Source organism: Halichoerus grypus, chromosome 6 (genome assembly GCF_964656455.1).
Source record: "Halichoerus grypus chromosome 6, mHalGry1.hap1.1, whole genome shotgun sequence".
In the NCBI taxonomy this organism is placed as follows: domain Eukaryota; kingdom Metazoa; phylum Chordata; class Mammalia; order Carnivora; family Phocidae; genus Halichoerus; species Halichoerus grypus.
The window spans coordinates 22,506,519-22,534,316 of record NC_135717.1 but is presented as its reverse complement, the minus strand read 5'-3'; the positions used below and the strand labels follow the sequence as shown (position 1 = coordinate 22,534,316).

At 42.2% G+C, this 27,798-nt stretch overlaps 2 protein-coding genes across 2 annotated transcripts in view; one reads left to right on the top strand and one right to left on the bottom strand.

The window, feature by feature from the left end:
• Positions 1-220: 220 nt before the first annotated feature.
• On the bottom strand, positions 221-27,510 carry CDR2 (cerebellar degeneration related protein 2). The gene is made up of 5 exons (XM_036097366.2): positions 27,098-27,510; positions 18,993-19,105; positions 3,780-3,928; positions 3,358-3,522; positions 221-2,095 (listed from the first exon to the last, which is right to left on the bottom strand). The coding sequence occupies exons 1-5, from the start codon at positions 27,174-27,176 to the stop codon at positions 1,231-1,233; spliced, it is 1,371 nt and encodes a 456-aa protein (XP_035953259.1). The 5' UTR covers positions 27,177-27,510; the 3' UTR covers positions 221-1,230.
• The window catches only part of LOC144382248 (transmembrane protein 180-like), a 42,709-nt gene continuing 42,371 nt past the window's right edge, over positions 27,461-27,798 (top strand). The window contains exon 1 of the mRNA XM_078074697.1: positions 27,461-27,798. The gene's annotated coding sequence lies outside the window, so the exon portion shown is untranslated.

Below are 27,798 nucleotides of genomic sequence, written 5' to 3'. Positions count from 1 at the left end.
TGACATTTCTAAAACAGTGAACATTTATATATAAAGTATATACATTTGAAAGTATTTTTCAATCATATATTCTAATGAACACAATATGAGAATCCCAAAGAAAGGGAAAAAATAGAAATAAATCATGATCAAATCTCAGAGCTATCTGTTGGAAGAAAAAAAAATGGAAAGTTGGTTATAACAGTAAAAGGGCTACAGCTTAAAATAAGCAAGTGACCCATTTGTTCATTTTCATAGGTAGTTTTATTTGGTTTTTAGAAAAATATATACAATAACTGGACCTTCAGTTCTTTTAAATAGTTTTAAATTAAAAGTATGCAAGTGAGAAGATGAGTAGATTCCCACAGAAAAATACTGTTTAGTAAAGGAGCAGACAGGAATTTCTGCAGCAAGTCAAAAACATTTCTAGGAACCACAGGAACTGAGTAAGGGCAGTCAGCTTAGCTCGGACAACACAGTAGGAGTGAGGGGTTTGATCTTGCTTCTTTAGTTTGACTTTAAGAATGATTTACATACTTGCCTATGCTAACCATTACAGCTTTGAGCACAAACATCTGAAGGAGGGGTGGTCAAACCAGAGCTTGCCTTTCAGTTTGGTATCGGTTGGATTTAGATGCATTATGATGACTTGTCAGTCACAGCTCAACTGGTAGCAGATGTAACAAAGCTCAAGGCTCGGAGTATTTGTTAATGCCATTTATTTTGGATTAGACCCCTGCTTTCTCCTGGACATTCTTCTTAATGAATTCACAGTATCCAACAGTGTTTGTGAAAGCTACTTCATTTGGGCAGCCATCTGATTTCTACAGTTTTGAGAAGCAAGGAGGCGGTAGGAGTTGCCTTAGTTTTGTTTCAGCTCTGCCCTTTTGCCCCTATATACCATACACTACGTACTATATACTATAGTAACTCCAGGCCTGCTTCCCTTAGGAGCATGGATCTACCCATCCGCTGGTTCTAGGGCTTTTCAAGGAATCACAACCTAATCAGCGCGCCAGCCAGAGGCCAGTCTGTCGTGGGATTTCCTGAGGAGCTTAAATGGAACTGGATTACAGAACTGACACCAGCAGCCACCTTCTTTCCCCACTGCTGTTCGCAGCTGCTAAGTAAGCCAAACAACGAGGCAAACGTCATGAGCACTATCAGGCTGTGGGGTTTACAAACACTTGTCGGAGTGGGAGAGAGAGGTGAAAGCAGACAGGCAAGTTAGTAGTAGAGCTGGAGGTTGAATTAGGAATGAGAGGAAAGAGATCGGTATTTTGTTCTCTGTTCATCTATTTCCTGCTTAGTTTTCCTGATGCAACTAAAGATCTCCTTAAAGAGCGCTTTGTATTCCGGAGGTGCCGTGGTGGTGGGGGAACTGACGGGCTCCGGCGTAACAGAGGCTGGCTCCCAGCTGCCGGTGCCGGGCTCAGGCTGGGCGTTCGTCCCCGCCAGATCTTTGGCCAGAGCCCTGGAGGTCTGCACCGCCTTGTGGGACAGGGAGTCCTCCTCCTGCTGGCACTTCCTCAGCAGCTCCTCATACTTCACCTTCAGGGCACTGTACTGAGTGTCCACTTCGTGCAGAAGGGAGATGCCCCTCTGCTTCACGGCCTTGGCCCTCCGGATGCAGGTCTCCTCGTGGCCCCTCACGATGTCCCCCCCCGCCAAGCTGCTGAGCACCGTCTCACTGCTGCTGCGCTTGAGAGGCTTCCGGTGTGCCTCCGGCAGCGGCACGCACATCTCCTCTAGCAGGCTCTGGCTGTGGTCTTTGAAAGGGAGGAACAGAGAGTCTGCCACCAGCTTCTCGACGCCGTTCACAAAAGGGTGCTCCGGCTGCCGCATCTGCCGCATCTCGGCCACCTCAGCCTCCAGTTCCAGCGCCCGCGCTCGGTAGGCGTCCGCGGCTCCCAGCTGCTCTTCCAGCTCACTGTTCTCCTTGAGCACAAGCCCATACTCCTCCTCCAGAGTCACCCGCTTCTGCCGCTCCAGGCTCAGCTGGGCCTGCAACATCGTCACTGTTTTCTTCAAGTGCTCATTTTCTTCTTCATCGGGGCTTTGCTGACTTGGCAAGGAAGTGATCTTCTCGGCAAACACATGATCATACACAAAGTGTCTAGAAGAAAAATGGTGAAAAGAATATATCACCAAAAAAAAAAAAAGTATATATGTTACACAGGTCAACTGGGAATGAAAAGAGGGAGACTGATTTTTTTTTTTAACTCAGTATTTTTGAGGAACTGTGACAGTGATCAATTTTTTGCCTATTCTACATTAGAGCAGTGGTTAAAATGAAACTGTGTAAGGCTAGCAAATAAACACACGTGAGAAAACAATTTTGTGACTATTTTTTTAACCATTAAAAGTACTACAGAGGGGCACCTGGGTGGCTCAGTTGATTAAGCGTCTGCCTTCTGCTCAGGTCATGATCCCAGGGTCCTGGGATTGAGCCCCACACTGGGCTCCCTGCTCAGCGGGGAGTCTGCTTCTCCCTTTGCCTGCCGTTCCCCCTACTTGTGCTGACAAATAAATAAAATCTTTAACAATAAAAAAAATAAATAAAAAATAAAAGTACTACAGAACACTCATTCTCAAAGCCCAGATATATGACTGATACATGTCAAGGAAATTAGAAAGGCTCAGTGGTTCTTAACCTTGGCTGCATATCAGAATCACCTGGGCAGCTTTTTACCAGCACTCAGAGATCCTGATTTAGGCCTGAGGCACTCACTGGTATTTCTGTTGAAAAACTCCAACGTGACTTGATGAACAGTCAAGGTTGAGAGCCTACCAAATGCAGAAGCCAGTAGCTCTCCCGTGCAGAGTCCTAGGTAACTTTTACCTGTGTTTATTTGTGTGATGATTTGTATCGGCCTCTCCCTGAGACTGAAAGTATGAGGGCAGGAACTGGGTCTATTTTGCTTACCACTCCTCATGTCTGGCATAGCACCTGCCATATAATAGGTGTTCAAGAAGTAGTTCTTAAATATTCAGTCTCTTAACTCTAAAGTATAAAGGCATTTCTGTAGGAAAAAACTTGTTTTATTGAAATCTCGAGTTTTTCCACTCTAATGTGAAATACAACCCCAAAACCTGTAGTCTATCAGAAGTACTACACTTTAATTTAAACTAAGACCTAACACATGAAAAGCACTGAAATGAATATTCCCAAGGCTTTTAAAAATAAATTTTTGCAGAATTACTAATACCCAAGAACTCTATCAGTTGTATGTTTAAGTGGTTTTGCTCAAACCACTGGTAGTCTAATTGCCAAGTAGCATTCATAAAAGGGTACTTTTAATCTACTGGAGTCCAGAATGTGTCACGGACGTGAGATGCTCCCCTGCTCATCAATGCCCTAGAAGGGCAGGCTCTTACTGGCGGAGGTCGTACAGCTCTTTCAGACACGAGAAGCTGGGTGCCGATTTCTCCTGGTCACATTTCCCCTGGCTCCTCCTTCCTTGGCCAGATGACTTCAACTCCTCCACTTGGCTCTGGAGGTGATCAATGTTGGTTTGTAGGCATTCGATTGTTTCGGTCAGACTATGAGGAACAGACAGAAGCCATTTGCTGCTTGTCATATTAAATTAAGGGCATAAGCAGTGAGTAGAGATTAGTTGCCAGCCACTCAAACTGGGCTTTCTTAATTGGAAAGGACTTCTATTTAATCTCTATTCTCCATAAAGAATTAAATTAAACCGTACCCCATACTGACCCAAACCCACTACAGCCACATTCTCTTCTAGTTTATACTAAATGACTTCCCCTAGGGCTTCCTCAATGGATTCTAGAAAATTTACCTCAGAATCTTTTGCTGTGAGGCCTTGCTGTCAGCAACTAGCTTTTGATTTGTTTCTTCCAGTTCCCTTGCTGTGACATCTAATTGCTCATAAACCTTTGCATGCTGTTCATTCATCTGCCGTAGAAGCTCCACCTGCTTGGTCAGATACTGTAAGAGAAAATGATTGACCAGGTTATACATTAAACAGACAAAATACCGGCAGCGTTCTAACACCGACTCTCTGATTCTCTGACACCAACTGGGTATCCTACAATTCAATTCTGACACTACCTACCTGTAGTGATGCCACAGGTTAGAAGGGCTCGGTCCCATACCACTGTCCCACTTCAGACACCAGCTCCAAGACCCAGAGACCACCTGCACTGCTTCTGACCAACCAGCTGCAAATTTGAAGGTTTCCACAATCTCCCCTCAGGTTCAATAATTCACTACAATAACTCACAGAACTCAGGAAATCACTTTACTTCCACCGACTGACTCAGGAAGAGCCACATGGGAGAGATGCACAGGGCCCAGTATGGGGGGTGAAGAGTAGTGCCGAGCCGCCACGCCCTCTCCAGACGCACCACCCTCCCAGCACGTTCGTGTGTTCCTTGTTTCAGGGTTTTATTGAAGCTTCACTGCATAGGCATGACTGATGAAATCACTGGCCACGGTGACTGAACTCAATCTCCAGCCCCTGTCCCCTCCCCCCACAGGCTGGGGGTTGGACTGATGGTTCTAACCCTCTAATAACATGGCTGTATTCCTTCCGGCAACCAGTTCCCATCCTATCACTCAGGAAATTCCAAGTGTTTTAGAAGCTCTGTGCCAGGAACTGGAGACGAAGATCAAATACATGATTTTCATTATATCACAATACCACAGGTTTATGTGAAGAAAAACTTTAAATCCCAATTAAAATACTTGTCTAATAGGAAATAAGTACAGGCCATCCTTTATATGCTTACTTTTCTTAATGCTTACCAACATCCTATGTATGAGGCTGGTCTACTCTTACAAAGCATAATACATGCATAAAATTAATAATTCAACAAGAAAATCTAAAGTGAGACTGACAACCCCAGAAGAGAAAAAGCAATGGAACACATGATTGATGTTTAAGCAAAAATACCATGTTTTACAGAAATAAAGCCTAAAGTAGAGAATTTTAGATGACTTTTTGCTTGGAAAAAGATCAAATTTTCTTTTCCACATAAGCCATTCTGGACCAAAAAATAGGGAAAATAACATTAATTTAACCAGAAAGAGATATTTAGCTTACTATGATTCAAAGACTCTTGTTATTTTTAATATTGTGAGAGTGTTATCACCATAATCCTCCTCATTCATGAGAAATTTGCCAGATTATTCTGGTAATGCTAAAATTGCTTTCTAAATGGCCAAGGATAAAGGGGAATAATCACAGTCTTCATGACTCAGTGTTAAATTACATTGATTCCTTCTCCTACTCAACTCTACCAGAAGACAAAGAAACACAGTATATATTTCAAATGAAATATTCATAATATTTCCCTGGAACACAACTAGAAAGAGGAAAAAAGGTAGGTTCGAAGCATCACCAATGATCAAATGGTAATAGACCAAAGACACAGCTTTAAATTCATTCTATCATCTACCTACCTACCTACCTACCTATCTAGGCTCCATGCCCAGTGCGGAGCCCAATGTAGGGTTTGAACTCACAACCCTAAGATCAAGACCTGAAGAGTCGGACACTTAACTGACTGAGCCACCCAGGTGTCCCAAGACATGACTTTTATTTTTTAAGATTGATTTATTTATTCCAGAGAGCATGCATGCACACAGGGGAGGGGAAGAGGGAGAGAGGATCTTAAGCAAGACTCTGACCTGAACGTGGAGCCCAATCTCACGACCCTGAAATCATGACCTGAGCCAAAACCAAGAGTCAGACACTTAACCGACTGGGCCACCCAGGTGCCCCAAGAAAAGTGTTTTTAAAGTCATGTCTTGGGTACCTGGGTGGCTCAGTCAGTTAAGCATGCGACTCTTGATTTCAGCTCAGGTTGTGACCTCAGGGTCGTAAGACTGGGCCCTGCACTGGGCTCCACGGCTCAGCGCAGTCTGTTTGGGATTCTCTCTCCTCCTCTGCCCTTCCCACTTGCACTCTCTCTTTCTCTCAAATAAATAAATCTTAAAAAAAACAAAAAAACAAAAAAAAACACCCACTTTTCTTGGGGCTTTTTATACAACTATACAGTTGATCCTTGAACAACATGGGATTAGGGGCACCAACTCCCATACAGTCGAAAATCCATGTGTAACTTTTGACTCCTCCAAGACTTTAATAGCCTACTATTGACTGGAAGCCTTACTGATAACATAAACAGTTGATTAACACATTTTGTATGTTTATATGAATTACATACCATATTCTTACAATAAAGTAAGCTGGAGAAAAGAAAATGTTAAGAAAATCATGAGAAGGGGCACCTGGGTGGCTCAGTGGGTTAAGCGTCTGCCTTCCTCTCAGGTCATGATCCCAGGCTCCTGGGATCGAGCCCCCCCCTCCCAAATCGGGCTCCCTGCTCAGTGGGGAGTCTGCTTCTCCCTCTGCCCCTCCCCCTGCTAGTGCTTGCTCTCTCTCAAATAAATAAATCTTAAAAAAAAAAATCATGAGGAAGAGAAAATACATTTACACTACTGTTCTCTATCAGAAAAAAATCCTTGTGTAAGTGGACCCACACAGTTCAAACCTGTGTTCTCAAGGGTCAACTGTACAACTGTATTTGCAAAGCTAACAGACTTCTTTCAAAGAATGTGCTAAATGATTTTCAGTGGGCTCTTTAAATGACAATGTGGCAGAGTTGAATAAAAGCTTATGTGACCTTTTTAAAAATCTAGTTATGCAACTTGGTGGCAATGTGTTGAGAAAACACTTAACTCTCATTACTTCAACTTTCTCATCTGAAACTCTCGGGGCCAAAAATGTTTTTGGAAAGTTCTTTAAATTTTAGAAAGACAACATGGCACACACACCATACACTTTATAACATCCTCAGTGAGGTATGGGCAGCACCCTGTAATTGAGCGTTAATATTTCTGCATTGAAAAGTATGAATAGGGGCGCCTGGATGGCTCGGATGTTAAGTGTCTGCCTTCGGCTCAGGCCATGATCCCGGTCCTGGGATCGAGCCCCCCATCGGGCTCCCTGCTCCTTGGGAAGCCTGCTTCTCCTTCTCCCACTCCCCCTGCTTGTGTTCCCTCTCTTGCTGCGTCTGTCAAATAAATAAATAAAATCTTAAAAAAAAAAAAGTATGAATAAGGGTTATAAACAGCCTCACACCATCAGTTCAGGTCAGGGTTTGCTGCTAAATGAATTTACTGCAAGCTTAAGAAAAAAATAATCTTGTTTTACAGAGCCTTTTGGGTTCAGAATTGAAAATAAGGGGTTGTGGATCGATGACTAACCTATCTTGTAGGACTTAAAGTATTGAATAAGGTAAGTGAGCACACACCAACCACAGTCCCTACAGAAACTTGTGTTTATTCTTCACTCCCTCAACACCCACCAGCTTCTCCTAGGAGTAGGCCCTTAACCCTGCCTCTGGCTAGCAATGTCAGAGCAGGTTCCTGTCACTAATGGGAAGGTGTTCAATCTCTTAGGAACAAAGGTTTAGAATACAGGAATACATACAATAGGTACAGAAATTTCACAAGCTACTTTTATATCAAGTATATAGGTCTCAAGTATTATTTGGGACTGATTGACAACAACTGAAAAAAGGCTAATGCATAGACCAGACACTAATTATTAATTTACGACGAGCTGTCTCTGCCCAATGACTGGAATATTCACATCCTCTTAGGACACACCTGCCTCGTAAAAGGCAAGTGAGAGGTCAATTCCCACAGAAAACTTTTGGTGGGCACAAGATCAAAGAAAAGAGCCTGGTGGGAGGCAGCAGTAGCTAAGAGCATTGGCTCTGGAGTTAGAATTTGGTTTGAAGTTCTGCTTCACCACTTCTAACCGGGTGACCTTTGGCAAGTAGCTTAATTTTTCTCAGGCGAGATTTCCTCATCATCTATCTCACAACAGTTGCTGTAAGGTTCAAGTGTGTGAAGGGTTCAGCATGGCGTGGGCATATGGTAAAACTGCTCAGTAAGAGGCAGCTACTGTCATCTTACCTACAGTTATAGTTCAAAAACTTTGAGTGTGCTAAGATTCATCTGGGGGCTTTATTAAACTATGGGAACCTGGGCCCCTTTCCTCTAAAATTCTGAGTCAATGAGACTGGGGTAGAGCCAGCACTTTGCATTTTCAGCAAAACCCCCAGGTGATGTCAGTACAAGTGGTCCATGGATCACACTTATTAGAGAAATGTTGATCTTGGACATGGAAGTCTCCCTTCCCCTAAACTAATGTCTCTTTCTCTTGGGTCCAGGAAGCATCAGCATTCACTTGGATCAACAATGATTCTTTTTTTTTTTAAGGTTATGATCTTGCCTATTTATTTTTATTTTATTTTATTATGTTATGTTAATCACCATCATTACATCATTAGGTTTTTTTCTTTTTTTTTTTAAAGATTTTATTTATTTATTTGACAGAGAGAGACACAGCAAGAGAGGGAACACAAGTAGGGGGAGTGGGAGAGGGAGAAGCAGGCTTCCTGCTGAGCAGGGAGCCCGATGCGGGGCTCGATCCCAGGACACTGGGATCATGACCTGAGCCGAAGGCAGACGCTTAACGACTGAGCCACCCAGGCGCCCCACATCATTAGTTTTTGATGTAGTGTTCCATGATTCATTGTTTGAGTATAACACCCAGTGCTCCATTCAATACGTGCCCTCTTTAATACCCATCACCAGGCTAACCCATCCTCCCACCCCCCTCCCCTCTAGAGAACCCTCAGTTTGTTTCTCAGAGTCCATAGTCTCTCATGGTTCGTCTCCCTCTCCGATTTCCCCCCCTTCATTTTTTCCTTCCTACTTTTGTTTTTTTAACATATAATGTATTATTTGTTTCAGAGATACAGGTCTGTGTTCATCAGTCTTACACAATTCACAGCGCTCACCATAGCACATACCCTCCCCAATGTCTATCACCCAGCCACCCTATCCCTCCCATCCCCCCACCACTCCAGCAACCCTCAGTTTTTTTCCTGAGATCAAGAATTCCTCATATCAGTGAGATCATATGATACATGTCTTTCTCTGATTGACTTATTTCGCTTAGCATAATACCCTCTAGTTCCATCCATATCGTTGCAAATGGCAAGATGTCTTTTTGATGGCTGTGTAATATTCCATTGGATCAACAATGATTCTTAAGCTTAATGTTTACTGTTTCCCTCCTTAAGACTTAGTTTAATTGCAGCTCTTCACTAAGACGAAGCGATATGATAACTGTCCCAGCAGCCTTCTTTACCAGCTCCATGTCATATGTTCTTACAATCACACTTCCCCACAGTAACACATTAGCTGTCTTGACCTTGTGTGCTGCTTCCTCAGTCTACCCAAATACGGACTCTTTACACTTTACAAATAGCTAATTTTATCTACTACGTTTTTAAAACTTTTTATTACGGATAATTTCAAACATATAAATGGGAAAAAGTGGTTTAATGAGCCCTCATCTATCCATCATCCAGTTTCAACAATTATCATCAATCTTGTTGCATCTCTACTTTTCTTCTCTCATCTCCAATCATTTTAAAGCAAATCCAAGACATCTTAGGTCAGATATACATATTCATATATTTCTAAGAGAAAAGACTTTTCATTTTAACTACAATTTTAATCATACCTAAAAGAACCCCAATAATCCCTTACTATCATCTATTTGTGTTTCAGTGTAAATTAATTATTTTCCCAACCGTCTCTTAAGTGGCTCTTTCAGCTTCACCAGGTAGCTATTGATTCATCTTTATTTCACACTCAGCGTACCTTTACCCTAAAATTGTGGAGTTGTCTCACTCTAAGCAAGTTCCCCCTTCCTTTCAGGGATGTGTTTTTCCTGGGTGGTTCCATCTAATCCAGCAGTTCTTAACCTGAGGTCCACAGACAGAACTGAGAGCATCTGCGAATTTGAATGAGGGAGAAGTTACATCTTCATTTTCTCTAATTTCTGACACTTAGCACCTCCTTTGATTTTGAATGGAGGCAACGAGCCATCAGTAGTATGAGGGTGTACCTAGGACTTCATCACCAACAGAAATCACAGGTATTTTCATATCATGTGAAAGTGATTGCAGAAATCTTGATTTATTGGTTATACTCATCACTATTTGAAATTAGTTTTTAGATTGACAATTATATCTTGGTATTTAATCTATTAATAACAAAACATATTTCCATATCACACATTTATTTTTTCAATATTTTGATAGGCATTTCAATATAAGAGAGTCCCTTTTATTCTATATATTTTAAGAGGATCATCACAGACCTCACCAGACAGCCAAAGGGATCTATGGCACAAAAATGGTTAAGAACTCCGATTGTCCTTTAGGCCTCTGTTCAAACATAACCTCTTCAGAAGCCTTTCCAGACTACCCTGTCTCAAGCAGCACTCCTCCCAAGGCACCTTATTAATTTCCTTCAAAACAATTAGCACAATAAACAACCAAAGTGTTTGTTAGTGTCCAGTCTTTCTAACCCTCCTTGAAAAGGGAAGCCTATTCTCTCTCTAGTCCATTTAGCACAATTCCTGACATAGTAGGGATTCAAAAAATATTGGCTAAATGGCAGTTTTTTTCTTTCTTTTAAGTAGGCTCCACCCCCTCATGACCCTGAGATTAAGGGCCACATGCTCTACTGACTGAGCCAGCCAGGCCCCCCAAAATGGCAATTTCTAGACCTCTATTCACAACAGCTTATCGTGCTCTATACCACAACTAAGACTGCTAAAATGTTGAGACTTAATTGAAAGATTCTAAGAAGGGCTTTGGTTATAACCCTCTTGGGAAAAGGTCCTAATAGCCACTAATTCCTTCCCCTCTTTCCCCATTTATAGACTTGTCTGTATTTATTCCCACGGCAGATACCTCCCAGTAATCTGAAAGACATAATTCCTACCAGCTATTATGTGGGCCCAAAATTGTTGCCCCCTTTTATTTATTTAAAAGATTTTATTTATTTATTTGACAGAGAGAGAACAAGCAGGGGAAGTGGCAGTCAGCGGGAGAGGGAGAAGCAGCCCCCTCCTGCCCCCGCTGAGCAGGGAGCCCGATGTGGGACTCGATCCCAGGACCCTGGGATCATGACCTAAGCCGAAGACAGGTGCTTAACTGACTGAGCCACCCAGGCGCCCCATTGCCCCCTTTTAAAGATATAATAATGTTCAAATTAGAGTTGTGGCCAATATAAAGGAAACAAGTAAATATGCAAATAAAGTACAAAGGGGCTACAGCAGTCCCCCCTTATCCACTGGGGATACATTCCAAGACCCCCAGTAGGTGCCTGAAACCATGGATAGCTCTGAACCCTAAATATATGACTATGTTTTTCCCCCTACACATACATACATACCTATGATAAAGTTTAATTTATAAATTTGGCACAGCGAGAAATTAATAATAAAATGGAACAATTAGGGCGCCTGGGTGGCTCAGTCATTAAGCGTCTGACTTCAGCTCAGGTCATGATCCCAGGGTCCTGGGATTGAGCCCCACATCAGGCCCTCTGCTCTGCAAGGAGCCTACTTCTCCCTCTGCCTGCCGCTCCCCCTCCTTATGCTCACTCGCTGTCAAAAAAATTTAAAAAAATCTTAAAAAAAAAATGGAACAGTTATAGCAATATGCTGTAAGAAAAGTTACGTGAGTGTGGTCTTGCTCAAAAGATCTCATTGTGCTTATGATGACGTGAGATGATAAAACACCACGTGATGAGATAAGTAAGGTGAGTGACGCAGGCGCCATGACAGAGTGTGAAGCTACCAGGGACCTTCTGACCATGCGACAGAAGGAGAATGAATCATCCGCTTCTGGATGGGGGCTGACCACACAACTGAAACTTCGGAAAGTGCAACCACAGACTTGGTTGTATTTAAAAAAAAAAACAAAAAACACTACAGTAAGTCCCCTCGTTTGATATATAAACCTGTGATAAAAACACAATGAAACCATTTATGAAGAGTTTATGATGTTTTGATCTTAGAGGGCCTGGCTTTAAGGACAATCTAAAGAATGGCAGGGAGCTTGTTTTCACATGGTAGGAGTTTAATCTTATTATTATTAAATCAAAACTAATCAGAAAAGCCCTTTACTCCTCCATCCAAGAATCTGTAATAGGTTACCTAACAAAGAAGTCTGACTAACTTGGTCAGCAACTTAAAAGAAAAATTATTAGCTCTCTCAGCAAGTAGTGATATAGGGCCAGAGAATCAGAACTCTATGTGGTCAGACACTGCTTTAATGCTTGGTCTCCAAAGTTTCAAATTAGTATTTATCAAATTTTTTCTGAATGTAGAAGGAAATGGGTTAGTTGATTTTCTACCCTTCATTTAAAGGCACAGATACGCTTCTAATGTTCTGGTTTTCTTCATTCAGAATCTTTGATACACAGCCTCAAATGAATCTGACAGGACTGCCAAGATCCCAAAATTCAAGTGCCAAAAACCGCTCAAGTACAAAAGCATCTGTCATAGTAAATAGCAGAAAGGGAGACATTTAAGCAAAACATGGGGAGGGGAACACGAGAATAGCCAAAAACACAGGCAAAAATGTCAATTTCATAGGCCAGAGTATCAAAGTTTAAGTTCCATGAGTTATTGCACACGTGTCTTGGAATTTGTGTAGGATGCCACCTTGACTAGGAGTACAAGGTTCAGGTTGTGCACAAAAGCTATAAATAGGTCACCTTAACAACTGAGGCAAACCTTTAAAAAAGAAAGGAAAGCAAGATTAAAGTAACACCTATTTGTAATTGCAGAACCTTGACCTGGAATGCAGGAAAAGACAGACACAACCCCAACTAAAAACACGTAAGGAATGGAATGGAAATTTGGCTTTTAGGCAGTGTTGGGATTATCCTTATATTAAGGATTACCACCCAAATCCTCTGAATTTAGTATCAAAATGACCTTCTACAATACTGAAGAAATATTTCCTATTACCTTTGAAAAACCTCTTTTCCCTTAATAAAATATTTTATTTTCCCTGTAGGAAATTTTAAGGGTGAAAAAAAGGGCATGAATATGAAAATAAAAACCATCTATAATATAATATCACTATTAAAAGCTTGGCTTGTTCTTAAGACCAATTTTCCAGTAATTGAAAAGGATTTATTTTTTTTCTAAATTAAGATTCTTTCATTACTAAAGTTCTAACACGGATAAACTGTGCAACAATTTATAGTCTAAAATACATATACTTACATAACCTCATCCCCCAGAACAACCCTGTGCCAATGTAGAGCAAGCACTCTTACCACCATTACACAGCAGAGCAAACATGGTTTGGAGAGGTGATTCACATGCCGAAAGTCTCTAGCTATTTGCCACAGAATCGAGGGCTTAAACCTGAATCTTCTAATGCTGAAGCCAGAGCTCCTTGTATCACCTTAAAAAATCTCCAGAGGTGGATGGGCGCCTGGGTGGCTCCGTTGGTTGAGCGACTGCCTTCGGCTCAGGTCATGATCCTGGAGTCCCAGGATCGAGTCCCGCATCGGGCTCCCCGCTCAGCGGGGAGTCTGCTTCTCCCTCTGACCCTCCCCCCTCTCGTGCTCTCTCTCCCGTTCTCTCTCTCAAATGAATAAATAAAATCTTCAAAAAAAAAAAAAAAAAATCTCCAGAGGTGGAAACCCACAGTTTAGGAATCATTAGAAGTGCTCTGCAAATTGTTTATCTGTTCCTCTCTTAAGCTACTGATTTCAAGGGGGGCGCCTGGGTGGCTCAGTCATTAAGCGTCTGCTTTCGGCTCAGGTCATGATCCCGGGGTCCTGGGATCGAGCCCCGCATCGGGCTTCCTGCTCGGCGGGAAGCCTGCTTCTCCCTCTCCCACTCCCCCTGCCTGTGTTCCCTCTCTCGCTGTAACTCTATCAAATAAATAAATAAAATCTTAAAAAGATACTGATTTCAAGGGGTGCCTGGCTGGCTCAGTTAGTAAAGCATGTGACTCTCACATCTCAGGGTCATGAGTTCAAGTCCATGCTGGGCACAGTGCCTACTTAAAAAAAAAAAATAAAGGATACTGATTTCAACAAGTATTTATTGATGATCTACTATGTGTGAAAGACCATGGATAAACACAGCAACAGCCTTCAACGTTGCAATGGGAAATAGGTGGGGGCTGGAGGGGGCTAGAACAAATCAATAAACATACAGTAGAATATTGATAAATGTAGTAAAGGAAGCATAAAATGCTTTAAAATTTCCAAGGAAGACATAAGCTCTTGGAACAAGGGATGCCCTGAAGACCATACTACTTTAAGTGGTAGTGACAAGTCCTGTAGGAATAATGCAGGTTTCCAAGGAGAGATGCAACAAAAACATTAGGCTGTAGGCTTGCTTACATGATTGTAGGAATCTTTAAGAGAATCCGATTATGTCTGATGGTGTCAGATCTCATTACTCTCCAAAGTTTCTCTCCTCCCTCCTCATCCAGGAGAGAAAAACTTGCTCTGGAATCTTGAAAAATTAGACGATTCACATCAACACCGAATAAAAGTCATACAGGCTATAGGCATCTCTGAAGCTAATCATTACTTTCAATAGTTTAATTTCTTTTTCATTAAAAACAATTACTAAGGGGCACCCAGGTGGCTCAGTTGGTTAAGTGTCTGCCTTTGGCTTGGATCATGATCTCAGGGTCCTGGGATGGAGCTCCACAGCAGGCTCCCTGCTCAGCGGGGAGCCTACTTCTCCCTCTCTTCTGCCCCTCCCCCACTCGTGTGCGCACGCACGTTCTCGATCTCTCTCTCAAATAAAATCTTTAAAACAAAACAAAACAGGGGCACCTGGGTGGCTCAGTCAGTTAAGCATCTGCATTCAGCTGGGGTCATGATCCCAGAGTCCTGGGATCAAGCCCTGCATCGGGTTCCCTGGTCGGTGGGGAGCCTGCTTTTCCCTCTCTCTCTGTGTGCGCGCTCTTTCTCTTTCTCTTTCTCTCAAATAAAATCTTTAAAAAAAATTCACTAAAAAAATACTGATCAATTTTTATGAGGATTATTTGAAACCCACTCAGAGTCTTTGAAAGCACACTTGTAGTTCTACTTACAAAATACCCTTGACAGTTTCCTAGTTGTCTATTTCTATAATGCCTATAACATGTCACAGTTTGGGGGATTTTATCCTAGTATTTTTGCCAGTTCTGCACGATTCTTTATCCACTCTTAGTAGTTTGTTCCAGTACTATTTTTCTGGATTGTCTCATTTCAAATTTTTCTGGGTGGTAGGATAAGGGCCGACTTTCTGGTTTTCAACTATCTTTTTCTAACTTTAAAAAATGATCATGTATTACCTGTCTAGTCAGGAAAAGTCCCAATAAACATTCTGAAAAGTTAGTTTAAAACTTGTATAAGTGGTAAAGTTCAAACAGGCTAAACTAATCTAGATGTTAGAATACTGGTTAGTGGGAGTGACAACTGGCAGAACTGATAATGTTTTCATTTCTTATCTGGGTGTTGGTTGCATCAGTACATTTACTTTATGAAAACTCATTCAACTATATATTTAGGATTTGTGCTTTTTTTCTATATGCATATTTCAATAAAAAGTTTACTTAAAAAACAACTGACATAAGGTTTGAATTAAAGAAAGAGCCCTTATAAAGCTTAGGGGGTTCCTGAAGGTTACAATAAGAAGCACATAATGCAAGGGTCACCTTTTAGTAGGGAATTAGTCTCTTTGGCTGCCTGCTTCCTTTTATAAGAGCATCAGGCTTTCCTTGTTTTAGACTGTTGGAAGTCTACGTTGTGACTTGTGAGTCTGCACAGGAACAGATGTGACCTGAGCAGGCAAGAAGGCCAGTTTGTGCTGGGGGTGTGGGGGGTGGGGGTGGGTAGGGTCTTCTGGCTGGTAAGCGGGCTTAACCAGCACTGCCATTTCATCTCCCCATTTTGTCCTATCCTCACTGACTTTCATAAAGTGATTTATAAACATAAAGAAGAAAGCCAACTGCAATGGTAGAGAAGAAATCTATGAAAGTGTTGTTCTCAGCCAAAACACAGCTTTGGACTAAGAGTAAAATGTTGAATGCTACAATGCTTGGATCTATGAACTAGGGGGCTGCGTGCTCTATTATGGAAACAAGATTCATGAAAATGGTTCCGGAATATTCCAGATTAAATTTATTTGAATGGCTTATACATATATTTAATTTAAATTTATATTTAATCATTAATATCTGAATTGGATACTTCATTTCCATTATACTTTGCAACACCTTAAGGAAGACAATAGATGGTATAGTGTTATTTGTAGATTTATTTATTTTTTAAAGATTTTATTTATTTATTTGAGAGAGAGAGAGAGCGCACGAAGTGGCGGGGGGGAGCGGAGAGGGAGAAGGAGAAGCAGACTCCCCGCTGAGCAGGGAGCCCGATGCAGGGCTTGATTCCAGGACTCCAGGATCATGACTTGAGCTGAAGGCAGACACTTAACCGACTGAGCCACCCAGGCGCCCCTATTACTTGTAGATTTAGAGAATCTCAAAGATCTGTGGATTTTTTTCAGAATGTCAACAATCTGTCCTAACTGTTTAATCATCCTCAATACCACCGGGGGGGGGGGGGGGGGGGGCGGGGTTGGAGAAGGTAGAGAATAAGTAACTTAGATCATAAAGCAATTGTGTTTGTGATCTCCTGTGGTAACAAACAGGCATCATTCTCTTATGTATGCAAATATTTGTACTTTTTTCATTTATACTTGGGAGATACTCTAAAATAAGTATCAGTTATAGTATTCAGTTATAGTGATTTATAGGTGCTTTGACAGAAAACATCAATACCGTGTATTAAGACTATGTTTCTACCCAAATACAAATAGATGTATCTCACAGTATATGATAGTCTTCATGCATATGCCCTAGGACTGCTCTATGCAATCTTCTGATGAGCAAAGTCTATGACACAAAGCAGGTATGAATTCCTTGACCATGTATGATACTTAGCTAGTTTTAACAGTTGTTTTTTTTTTTTTTTTTTAAAGATTTTATTTATTTGACATAGAGAGACACAGCGAGAGAGGGAATACAAGCAGGGGGAGTGGGAGAGGGAGAAGCAGGCCTCCCGCCGAGCGGGGAGCCCGATGCGGGGCTTGATCCCAGGACCCTGGGATCATGACCTGAGCCGAAGGCAGATGCTTAACGACTGAGCCACCCAGCCGCCCCTGGTTTTAACAGTTTTAAAAACGCCCGGTTTTTCTGTATTTTTAGGTTGCTGGCCAACTGTACATTCAATTCTGGGCATGGCATGTTCTATGCTCTTTTGATACAGAATGTGCTAAAGATGGTAGCTGATGACTTTAATATCATTATAAGATATACCTTCCTAGAATTATAAAAGTATATTTCTCACAGAGCCAGTCACATCATTGGCTTATATTCATAGATCCTGATGAAGGAGAGGATACTGGATACACACATCTTAACTACAGCTACTATGTAAAATTAAGGATATTGAGATTATGAATTTGCCTTATTTTATTTTTATTTTTTTTAGGGTGGGTGGGAAGGGCAGAGGGAGAGAGAATCTTAAGCAGGCTCCATGCCCACTGCAGAGCCCAATGGGGGGCTCGATCTCACAACCCTGATGTCATAACCTGAGCCAAAGTTAAGAGTTGGAGGCTTAACCTACTGAGCCACCCAGGTGCCCCACTCAGTAAATTCTGATCACTGTTCTAAGGTCTTTCACATTTTTTGTGCATAAGGACATAAGAGTCCTGTTTCTCATGTACCAATTTGAGGGGAAGGAGTTGTAATTTTAAGTGCAAAGCTTTTTTTTGGGGGGGGGGGGAGGTGTGTGTGGAGGGGTAGAGCATGGAGCAAAGTATTCTAATAGGACAACTGTTGGGTTAATATCCAAAGTTATCATCTTTATTTATTTTTGTAAAGTTTTATTTTTAAGTAATCTGTACACCCAACATGGGGCTCAGACCCACAATCCCAAGATCAAGAGCCACAGGCTCCACTGACTGAGCCAGCCAGGTGCTCCCCAAAATTACCATCTTTACAGTCAGGTGGCCTACACATAACTGGACTACTTGAATGGGATCATTTACAAGACGGTACCTTGCATTTTATTTTTTATTTTTAATTTTTTTTAAAGATTTTATTTATTTTAGAGAGAGAGGATGCGCGTGAGCAGCAGGGAGGGGCAGAGGGAGATGGAGAGGGAGAGAGAGAATCTCAAGCAGACACCATGTAGATATAGAGCGAGGAACCTCTTGGGGGCTCAATCTCACAACCCTGATATCATGACCTGAGCCAAAATCAAGAGTCAGATGCTTAACAACTGAGCCACCCAGGTGCCCCAGCATCTTGCATTTTAATGCCTTAATCTAGTATCTTTCATTTTAGTTTGCTAAACTAGGGGAATTAAGTACTCTTTTAATTTAAAAAAAAAATCTACCAAAAATGTAAATAAGATCATAGCAAGGAGAAAGAGATATCCATTTTATGATTTTTTTTTTTTTTTTAAGTAAACTCTACCCATAACATATGGCTTGAACTTAAGACCCTAAGATCAAGCGTTGCATGCTCTACCCACTGAGCCTGCCAGGCATTCCTGACTCTCTGAATGGCACAAGAAGTTTAAACGCATTATGAAATCAGGTCCTACAACTTAAAATTTTTTCCTTCTAAACCCAAATTTAGGATGGTGTTTGGCAGTGGTTGGGGAAGGGAGTGAAAACAAGGAGGGACCCTCAACAGTGTGGCTAGTTGTTTCTTAAGCTGGGTGGTGAGTACACAGGTGTTCATTGTATTATTCTCTTATACCACTTGGCATATCTGAAATATTGCATAATTCATTTAAAAGAAAAAAGTAAAAAATGAAGTATAATATTCACAGCTTTACTGTACTTCACATACTGGTAAATACTGGGCCATTTACTTCTAGTACACTTCACCAAGGTGAAAAGAGAAATTTCTTTCACTAGGCGTATGTTGTGAAAGCATAAAGAAAACAGAAATCAGCCTCCCCACCCTCTCCAATGGTTCTTTGAAAGTTCTATTTTAGCAGAACATGATTGGTCAATAGCAGCAACATGCCACAATTCAAAGTGTAACTCTCTTAGTGAGTGAATTACCTCAATTTCCTGTAACTGCTCCTGATTGGTTGTGTACATCTGCTGAAGAGAATCCTCCAACTCTGTGTTCCGATCCAGTAATGTCTTCCCAAGTTCAGCAGCAAGTTGGAGATCTAGCACAACAAGTGAATCTTAGGATAATGCAAATGATCTCACTTCAACATTTTATATAACCCAGTCCTTAAAATAAGAATGAATTAAGACCTAACCCAACACATAAAGTTTAAGTCAGATCCCGATGGAAGGTGGAATGGCACAGAAAGATACTTGAGTTCTACTTAAAATTCAGTTGAACTGGGTCCCTCTACCAGGTAATGTGTCCTCTTATGTACCTTTACTTGTAAGACTGAAGAAAAGTGATCCACTTTATGGAGATGTATTCACTGGTTCAGAAATGATCATTCATGGTAGTGATGTCTAACATCATAATTATCTGCTCATGGACTGGACTTATTCATATCCTCATTGTCTATTTTCTTTCTGGAGATCTTTGAGCCAAAGTATAGGTAGATCTTTCAATAGTCTCTAAAGTTTCCATGAAATCTGGCTGCTGTGAATTCAACTATCAAAGTAAAGTTTGTGTTATAGATCCTGGCCTCCTAAGGAGACTAAAAATTAAGTCAAAAAAGGGAAAAATACACCAGTAATAAGAACACTGTCTACTTCTCTTCATCTCCCTCTCCAAGATGAACAAACCAGATAAGCAGCGCAGCAACAGTTTTTAAGGTAATTACATGTCAGTAGCTTATACTTTGAGTTAGCACAAAACTATTTCTATTTTGAACCTCATTTTTCAACTCCCTCTCTTCTTAGGCATATATGTACATAAGACAGGATTTGTATGTATTATACCCAATACCCCAAATAAAAATTTAATGATACAAAAAAGGACACTAGTTCTAATATAGTAACAGAAATACCTGCATAGTAAGTTTCATGGGAGGCCCTTTAACATAGTGAGAAATGCACTGAATTGAGTAGGAAGGCCTGAGGTCCAGTTCTGACTACCATTTACCAGGTTAACACTTTCCATATGGTGACTTTAAAGGTCCCTACACTTGGTATTCTTGTCTAGAGAGAAGACGGTCCTGTCAATGTAAGATTGCGAAAATCAAATGAAATAATGTATAAGGGAGGACTTCAGAAACTATGCTGCATACAAAGCCCAAGTATTATTAGTATGCATTGATTCACAAATTAATGTTTGTATTGCTAGGCACTATGCTACTAAGCTTTAGCTATAGAATGGTGAATAAAATGGATGAAGTTCCTGTCATCCTGACACTTCCAGAGACTAATGGGAGAAGCCAGACAGCAAATAAGTAAATAAACTTCCCAACATGATGAACACTTTTCATTCATAAATGCATGCATACATTCATTAATACCAGACACCGTTCTAGGCACTAGGTATATAAGAGTGAACTTAGCTAAAAAATTCTCCGCCCTCATGAAGCTTCTATTCTATTGGGAGAAACAGCATGATAGAATATAAAAAAATAGCAGTAAGTGCTAAAGAGGAAAAATAAAGTTAGGGGGATATGAAGAATGTGGATGTGGAAGGCTGACCTTTAAGAACACGTGACAAGGGTGACATTAGAATCAAGATGTGAAGGAACTGAATAAATGATCCCGTAGATCAATCTAGAGGACCAGCATTCCAGGAAGAGACAAAACAAGTACAAAGGCTCTAGGAAGAAGTGTGACTGGAGCTAATAAGGAGGCCAATGAGGCCAAAACAAAGTGTGTATGGGGGGCAGAGACGGTGACAAGTCAGAGGGGCTCTAAGCTCTAAGGCCAGCTTGTGTAGGCCTATGAAGGTCAAGATTTTGGCTTGACTCTCAGTGAAATGGAACCCAGTGAAAGCTTCTGACAGGGTGAGTGGCTGCTATGTAAACAGCCTGCAAGAGACAAAGATGGAAGCAGGGTGACAGGAGGATGCAGCAATCATCTGGGTGAGAGATGATGGTGGCTCGGACTACACTGGCAGAAATGGAGAGAAGAGGTAGGAATCTGGATACAGTTTAAAGCAGAGCTAAAAAGAATTATCAACCAATTAAATATGATGTGTGAGAAAGAAAAAAAATAGATGTGGTAATAATGAATAAAGGATCTGTTTTAGAAAGGGACGTCACAAGGAAAGTCTGAGGGGACATTTTAGCTGAGGCTTGAGGAATGAGGATCTCGCCATATAAAAAAGCCACACAGAGGCACTCCAACAGGAAAGAACTTGGTATAGTCCACGACCTGACAAAAAGTCAGTGTGACAGAAGCATGAAGGGGAGAGTGGGAAGAGATGAAGCTGGAGGGTAGGCAGCAATCAGAACATGTAAGATTTTAGCCCATGGTAAAGAATATTTAAATTTTATTCTAAGTATGATGGAAAGTCATTTTGCTTAATGTCATATAAAGTATTTATTATGGAAAAATATTTATTATGAAAACAGGGAACCTCACTACATATGCTCTTTAAACAATTTTTAGAGGTTGACAAACAAGGTTTTGCATTTACTCATTACCACCGATATTAAAACAGGTTTAACCTAGAGAAAGTGGTAAAAGAAAAGCCACAACTTTTGTTACCTGGTCCTGTCCATTAGAGTGCATAATTAGTATTCTACTTAGTTTTCCCTCATTAAGAAAAAACAAAGCATCAAAACCTACCACACACCACTCCAGCTGATTTTAAAACATTACACCCATTTATAATAAATCTATATATGTTGGTAGACAGGTGTTAAGATACATTCTCTTGTAATTTAAATATTAATGACGTCAATTAACGTACTTAAGACTTGAGATAACAAGTCTATGAAATAACATCTTCTATTCACAAGGCATAGAACCTTTACAAATAGCTCAAAGCATTTAAGAGATATTAATCTATCTTTTCAAGGTATTTAGCCTGGATTTTCAAATGAGACAATGTGAAGCACAAAGATGCTAACTGACCTGACCAAATCTACATGGTGAGTCACAGCAAAACAGAAACTACTGTCAACAGGTTCTAACTTCGCAGTCATCATACTGAGAGTACGCCATCTTTACACGGGGAGGTCCGCATACCTCTTTGTTCAGGTAGGGAGTAAATTTCCCGTTGAGGTACTTAATCTTTTCACTTGTTTTTATAGATGGCAATGAGAAATCAGAGTTGAGCTACTTGGCTTTTATTGCCCGCTCTGCCAGTGAGAGCACACACAATCCCAGGCAAGTTAATATCCTGTTTTCATTAAATGCAAAAGGAACTATGCAGATGCTCCAGAAATAATTATTTTGTACTCATAGGACATGTAATGTGTATACACAGCCCCACACAGAAGCCACCATGCTTATTTAAGACAAAGCATATAAACATTACCTAAACATTACTTAAGTCTCTCCTGGCCAGTTGTAAGGTGGTAATTCCTCACTGGGAAGGACCAGAGACTCACCAAAGGTGTTCTTAACTAGTGATCAAAACCTGAGGCAAACCCTCTTCCAGACTCAAGACTAACTTGAGACCATCTTCAACTATTTTGATTCAGTTATGAAACTATCTACTACTTAATACACAGCCGAAAAGAGATGCCAAGCACAGCAGTGTTCCAGTAAATAGCAAGCAGAAAAGAATTTGAGACTTGTCCTTATCTCAATCCTTATTTCCAGTTAAACAAAGCCCCAACCTGGTTCAGTAACCTGAAGTCTCAATCTCCTAAATATTTCATAGAAGTTTAGGATAGAATTCTGGCAAAACAAGTCTCAACTACAATTAAGTGTCTGTGAAGTCACACTGCGTAATAGGATATTACTTCATCTGTTAGTTTAAAGACAAGGGTCTTTTTTTGGTCTTAAAAAAAAAATTCATTTCCTGTTGTGTAGCATCTGGCTTCCATAACCAAAAGGAGCCAAAAGCTGGCAGTAGGCCCAAGAAGGGTTTCTAAATAATTAGTGGGGCGAATGGGAGAATGCTCGATGTCCTTTATATTTTTAATTAAGACACAAAAGGAAAGGAAACAATATAGTTTTGAAGCCTTATGCACCTGGTCATCTCTATTTTACAATAAGGATTTTCATTAAGAGGTTGTCTTTTCTAAATCCTAGTGAACTGAGCTAGGCAGCCACACATTTACTGCAGGCTTGAGAATTACAACCTACCAATACCTTCGTATGTTTAATATTTTCACTAATTAATCTTTGGAAGTGATAATCATCAACTTTAACAGTGTAAACTATAAGCTTTAAACAGTTACTCTACTCAGCCCTATGCCAAAGCAAAGGATAAGCTCTGGCAGCGGAGTGATTTTTTACAAAGAATCTTTCTTCCGGAATTCTGAAACCTTTAAATTCCACTGCTATATTTTTATTTTACTGCAGTTTTCACAAACTATGAGGACAACACATTCCCATGGTAGCTGTAGTCTGCAGCAGTAATTCAACAACATTGGGGCTGAAAGCTTTTCCTATTACAAAATCAAATGCGTCATTTGGTGATGCTTCTGTGTAACTCCTGTTGCCAACGTTACTATAATTGGGAAAGCAAAAAACCTGAATATAAACATCAAGAAAAATGATGGTGCCAGTTTTAATGACCCTTCAACAATGATTCAGCAAATTAGCTGTACACATGGAAAATGTACTCATCATGAAAAGAAGTAGAACTATGAGGGTTCCTTTAAGATTTAATTTGCCGTTCCATATAGTAGGAACTTGAAACCTTATTCTAAGCTTGCACAGCTCACCAAATGACAATTATAATAGCAGCTGGACTAAAAGAAAACTCAGTTTCTGAAGTCTTTCCACCTTGTTCTCAGGGGCACACTTCAAAGCAAGCACCATCATTACCTGCGCAGAAGGCTCCTGCTGTCCCAGAAAGGATCTTACCCATAGAGATCATTGTCAGTATTCTTACTGTGCCAACTCAGCTCTCTGACAAAAGACAGTCCCTTTATCAAAGTGTTCTGTAAAAGCAAAGGGTTTTCTCCTTCAGCCTGTACAAGCTTTACATGTTTCTAACAAGGTATAAATGGTGGTCCATAGCCTTCCGAGGTTAGAATTTTTCAGCAGTTTTTATTTAAAAAAGAATTCCCCAGCAAACTTTGATATGGTCGATTTACTTAAATAATGCTTCTATTGCTAAAGGAAACAAGTTTGTAGTTTAATGACTTTGAGAACAGGATCTTAAAAAGTCTTTAGCAGCTCTCCCCAAAGAAGGCTTGTTCAGTAAAGTTAACAGTGAGGATGTTAAAAAACAAAAAAACAACAGGGGCCCCTGGGTGGCTCAGTCATTAAGTGTCTGCCTTCGGCTCAGGTCATGATCCCAGGGTCCTGGGATTGAGCCCCACATCAGGCTCTCTGCTCAGCGGGAAGCCTGCTTCTCCCTCTCCCACTCCCCCTGCTTGTGTTCCATCTCTTGCTGTCAAAATAAATAAATAAAATCTTAGAAAAAAACCCCCAAAACCAAAAAAACAACAGATGTCTGCACTTGATAAAATCCCATTAGATGTGCTTATCAATCTGTTTAACAGGACTTCCTCCCAAACTGTATTCAGCATCTAATATCTACTGAGGGCCTACCACGTGCCAGGCACCGTAGTTGGGCACATACCAGGAGGCAACATCTCCAGGCTTCACTAGTAAACAGATTCCTAGACTGTCAACTCCAGGAATAGGATCCTATCCTATCTATCCTATCTTGTGGATAGGCACTGTGACCCCAGTGCCTAGATGAATACCTGGCACAGACGCGATAATAAATTTTTCAGAAATTAACACACCTAAAAATTCGTTAGAGGTTTAGGTGTTCTTTAACATATAATTTTTTAAAATTGGGACAAAGATATCCTTTTATTCACAGTGCAGACTTCATTCTTCTACAGGCCATATTCACGAGTTATGATTGTTGGAATTTCACATCTACTCCTACTCCACGCACTTGGTTATGACATATAGGGTTATGTCAAAGTCCATTGTGATAACAGATGTAAAAGTCTTTTGAAAAGCAGAGAACAAATTCCAAAAGCAAACTGACATTAAGGAGGTTCGGACCTGTGCTCATTAAGGTTTCATTAAACTTGAACATCTGATGGCTTTGTTTTGATCAGAGGTTAAAGAGTTCCACATGTAATGCCAACATGTTGCATTTGTTTCCCATAGATTGACATCTTATAACTGGTTGTTCCTAACAACTTCCCACAGGGTGGAAGTGCAGTGTGGACTAAAGCACCTGATGGAAGAGAGCCATGAAAACAGTAATCCTGTGTGAGCAACTCAGTTCAACAAATACAAAAACTAAGCCTCTATTATGTGCTAAGTTTGCTAGATTTAAAAAAAGGGGGCCTGCACAGATCAATGCTTGCTAAAGAAAGATATTTAGCTTTGATTATACAAACTGCTTCATTTATTGTAGGGAAATGCTGCAATTGTGCAGTGGTTTCCTCATTAATCTTGGAGAAAGTATCAAACTAGGCCATCAATCCTTATGGGGAATTTTGAAAACAGGTTTTGTTAAAATATAAGACAAATTTGCCTGTGGACACTGAGAACACATGATGGCCCATACTGCAGTGCAGCCACTGAACAGCTTGGGCTATTTAAGTGAAATGGTGAACCGCTTTGGTTCAAGTGACTGTCCGCGACATATCAAAAATCACCTTTTCCCAAGAGTTGCTTGTACTTAGAAAAGGCAAACAAGACAAGTTATTCAAGCCTACATCCCCCCCCACCCCAAGTTCAGTGATTGCCATGAACCAACATCACGGTCATTTAATATTCAACTAAATGAGATGTTAATTTTCAGTGAAAGTTTAAAGCTGAAAAAGTTGCTTTTTACCGAATTGCAGAGACGAAGATGCCTGAAAAAAACTCCTAAGGAGTGTTCGGTATAGTGGCTAAGAAAGTTGGTTCTGAAGTGTGGAGTGGAAATCCTAGCTCCCCCAATAACAGTATCTATCTACTACGTCCATAGCTTGACGGGAGGACTAAATGAGCACCAGTGTTAAGAACCCACAAAAAGCTTCCCCAATTGCAAATTCCTGCTATTAATACGCAAAACAAGGTGGGGGCACTGGCTCCAAATTTGAAGGCTGCTCTAAGATTTCTCTCTGGAGACATCTTTGGTAAGAAATCTAAGGCAGGCCAGGATCTGAATGCCTGTTTTTAACTAAAAAGCTAGAGCGCAAACTGCAAGAAGTGGCGGAGGCAGAAGTGCCTCAAGTCACTTTCACTTGGCATCTGGTGAACTACGCATAGGCAAAAAAAAAAAAAAAAAAAAAAATTCAACTTTCTAACACCCAACTGAAGAAGCTGTAAACCGATGATAAAGGAGAGAGAGGGTCTGGGCAGTGACTACGACTCCTCGTTCTGAGTGTGTGGGTTCAAAAATGCTGGCCTCGGGCGCCTGGGTGGCTCAGTCGTTAAGCGTCTGCCTTCGGCTCAGGTCATGATCCCAGGGTCCTGGGATCGAGTCCCACATCGGGCTCCCTGCTCTGCGGGAAGCCTGCTTCTCCCTCTCCCACTCCCCCTGCTTGTGTTCCTCCTCTCGCTATGTCTCTCTCTGTCAAAATAAATAAATAAATAAAATCTTTAAAAAAAAAAAATGCTGGCCTCCACCCTTGACTCGAACGAAGTCGTTTGGCCGTTTTAGCCTCGCTTTCCTCATCTGGGAAATGGGGACAAGAGAAGTTCCTCTCCGAGGAATGGATGGAGCGGGTGAGGTGGGCGGGCCCGGCACGGTTCCTGCCACACAGCACTGCTACCCCTACCACCTGCAGCAGCTCCCACTCGGTTCGGGCTTGGGGGGCGGGTCCCCCGGAGGCGCTGAGGCCGCGGGGTGCAAGCCAGGAAGAGGCCGTCCCGAGCCTCCGAGGAATGCGGTGAGGATTCAACCAGCTAACCCGGGAAGCGCTCCCAACGGCACCCGGCCCACACGCAGGGATGGTGAGGGTCACTGCGCAGAAGCGGCCTCCCGGCGGGCAGGGCACACGGCCGGTGCCCACGCCAGGTGAGCGTCGGACCTTCCCGCACCTGGCGTCCGCTGGCCGCCGGCAAACGCAACTTTTTAACGGTTTCGCGCCCGACAGCCTCCCCGGCCAGGCCGCCCGCCCGAGGGGGGGCGACCGCGCCCTCACCTTGCTGGAGGTCCTGGTGGTCGTACCACGGCTCGTCCTCCTTCATCTCAAACTCCTCCACTAGGTTTTCCGCCAGCATCTCGGCCGGCTCCTCCGGGGGCAGTGGCCCCCGCCCCCGCCGTCCCGCCTCAGCCGCTGCCCCGGGCGCTCCACCGGCTCCTCCGCCCTCAGCCAGAGCCGCCCTCCGGCGGGACGCGACGCCACCTAGGCTCCGCCGCGCCTCCTGACCAGAACTGCTGCCCGCTGCCGCCGCCGCGGGGCGGCTCACACCGCACGCCGCGGACCGGCTTCCCGACCCGCCTCGAGCCGCCCAACGGCCCCAACGGCTGGAGCTCCGGCACGAGCGGCCGGGCCGATGCCCTGAGCCGGCTTCTCACGCTGCAGCCGGGCCCAACGTGGCACTTTGGCAGAACCCTCCCTGGCCGGGGCCGCGATTCAAACCCCCGGCGGCGCCTCGGCCAATCGCGAGCGGGCCGGCGGCCGAGCGGCAGCCACGTCGTCCAATCCTGTCTCACTGCAGGTCCGCGGGTCGCCCGGTCTCGCGGGCAAGCAGCCAATGGCGACTCCGGAAGAAACAAAGAAGGCGGGGGAAAGGCGAAGGGGTGCGGCCGAGGGCCCCGCCCTCTCCTCTGCGTTCGGTCGCTTCTGGGCCAGCGTTCCGAGTCCTGGGTGTGGAGGTGGCGGCCTCCGCGGCGCCTGTG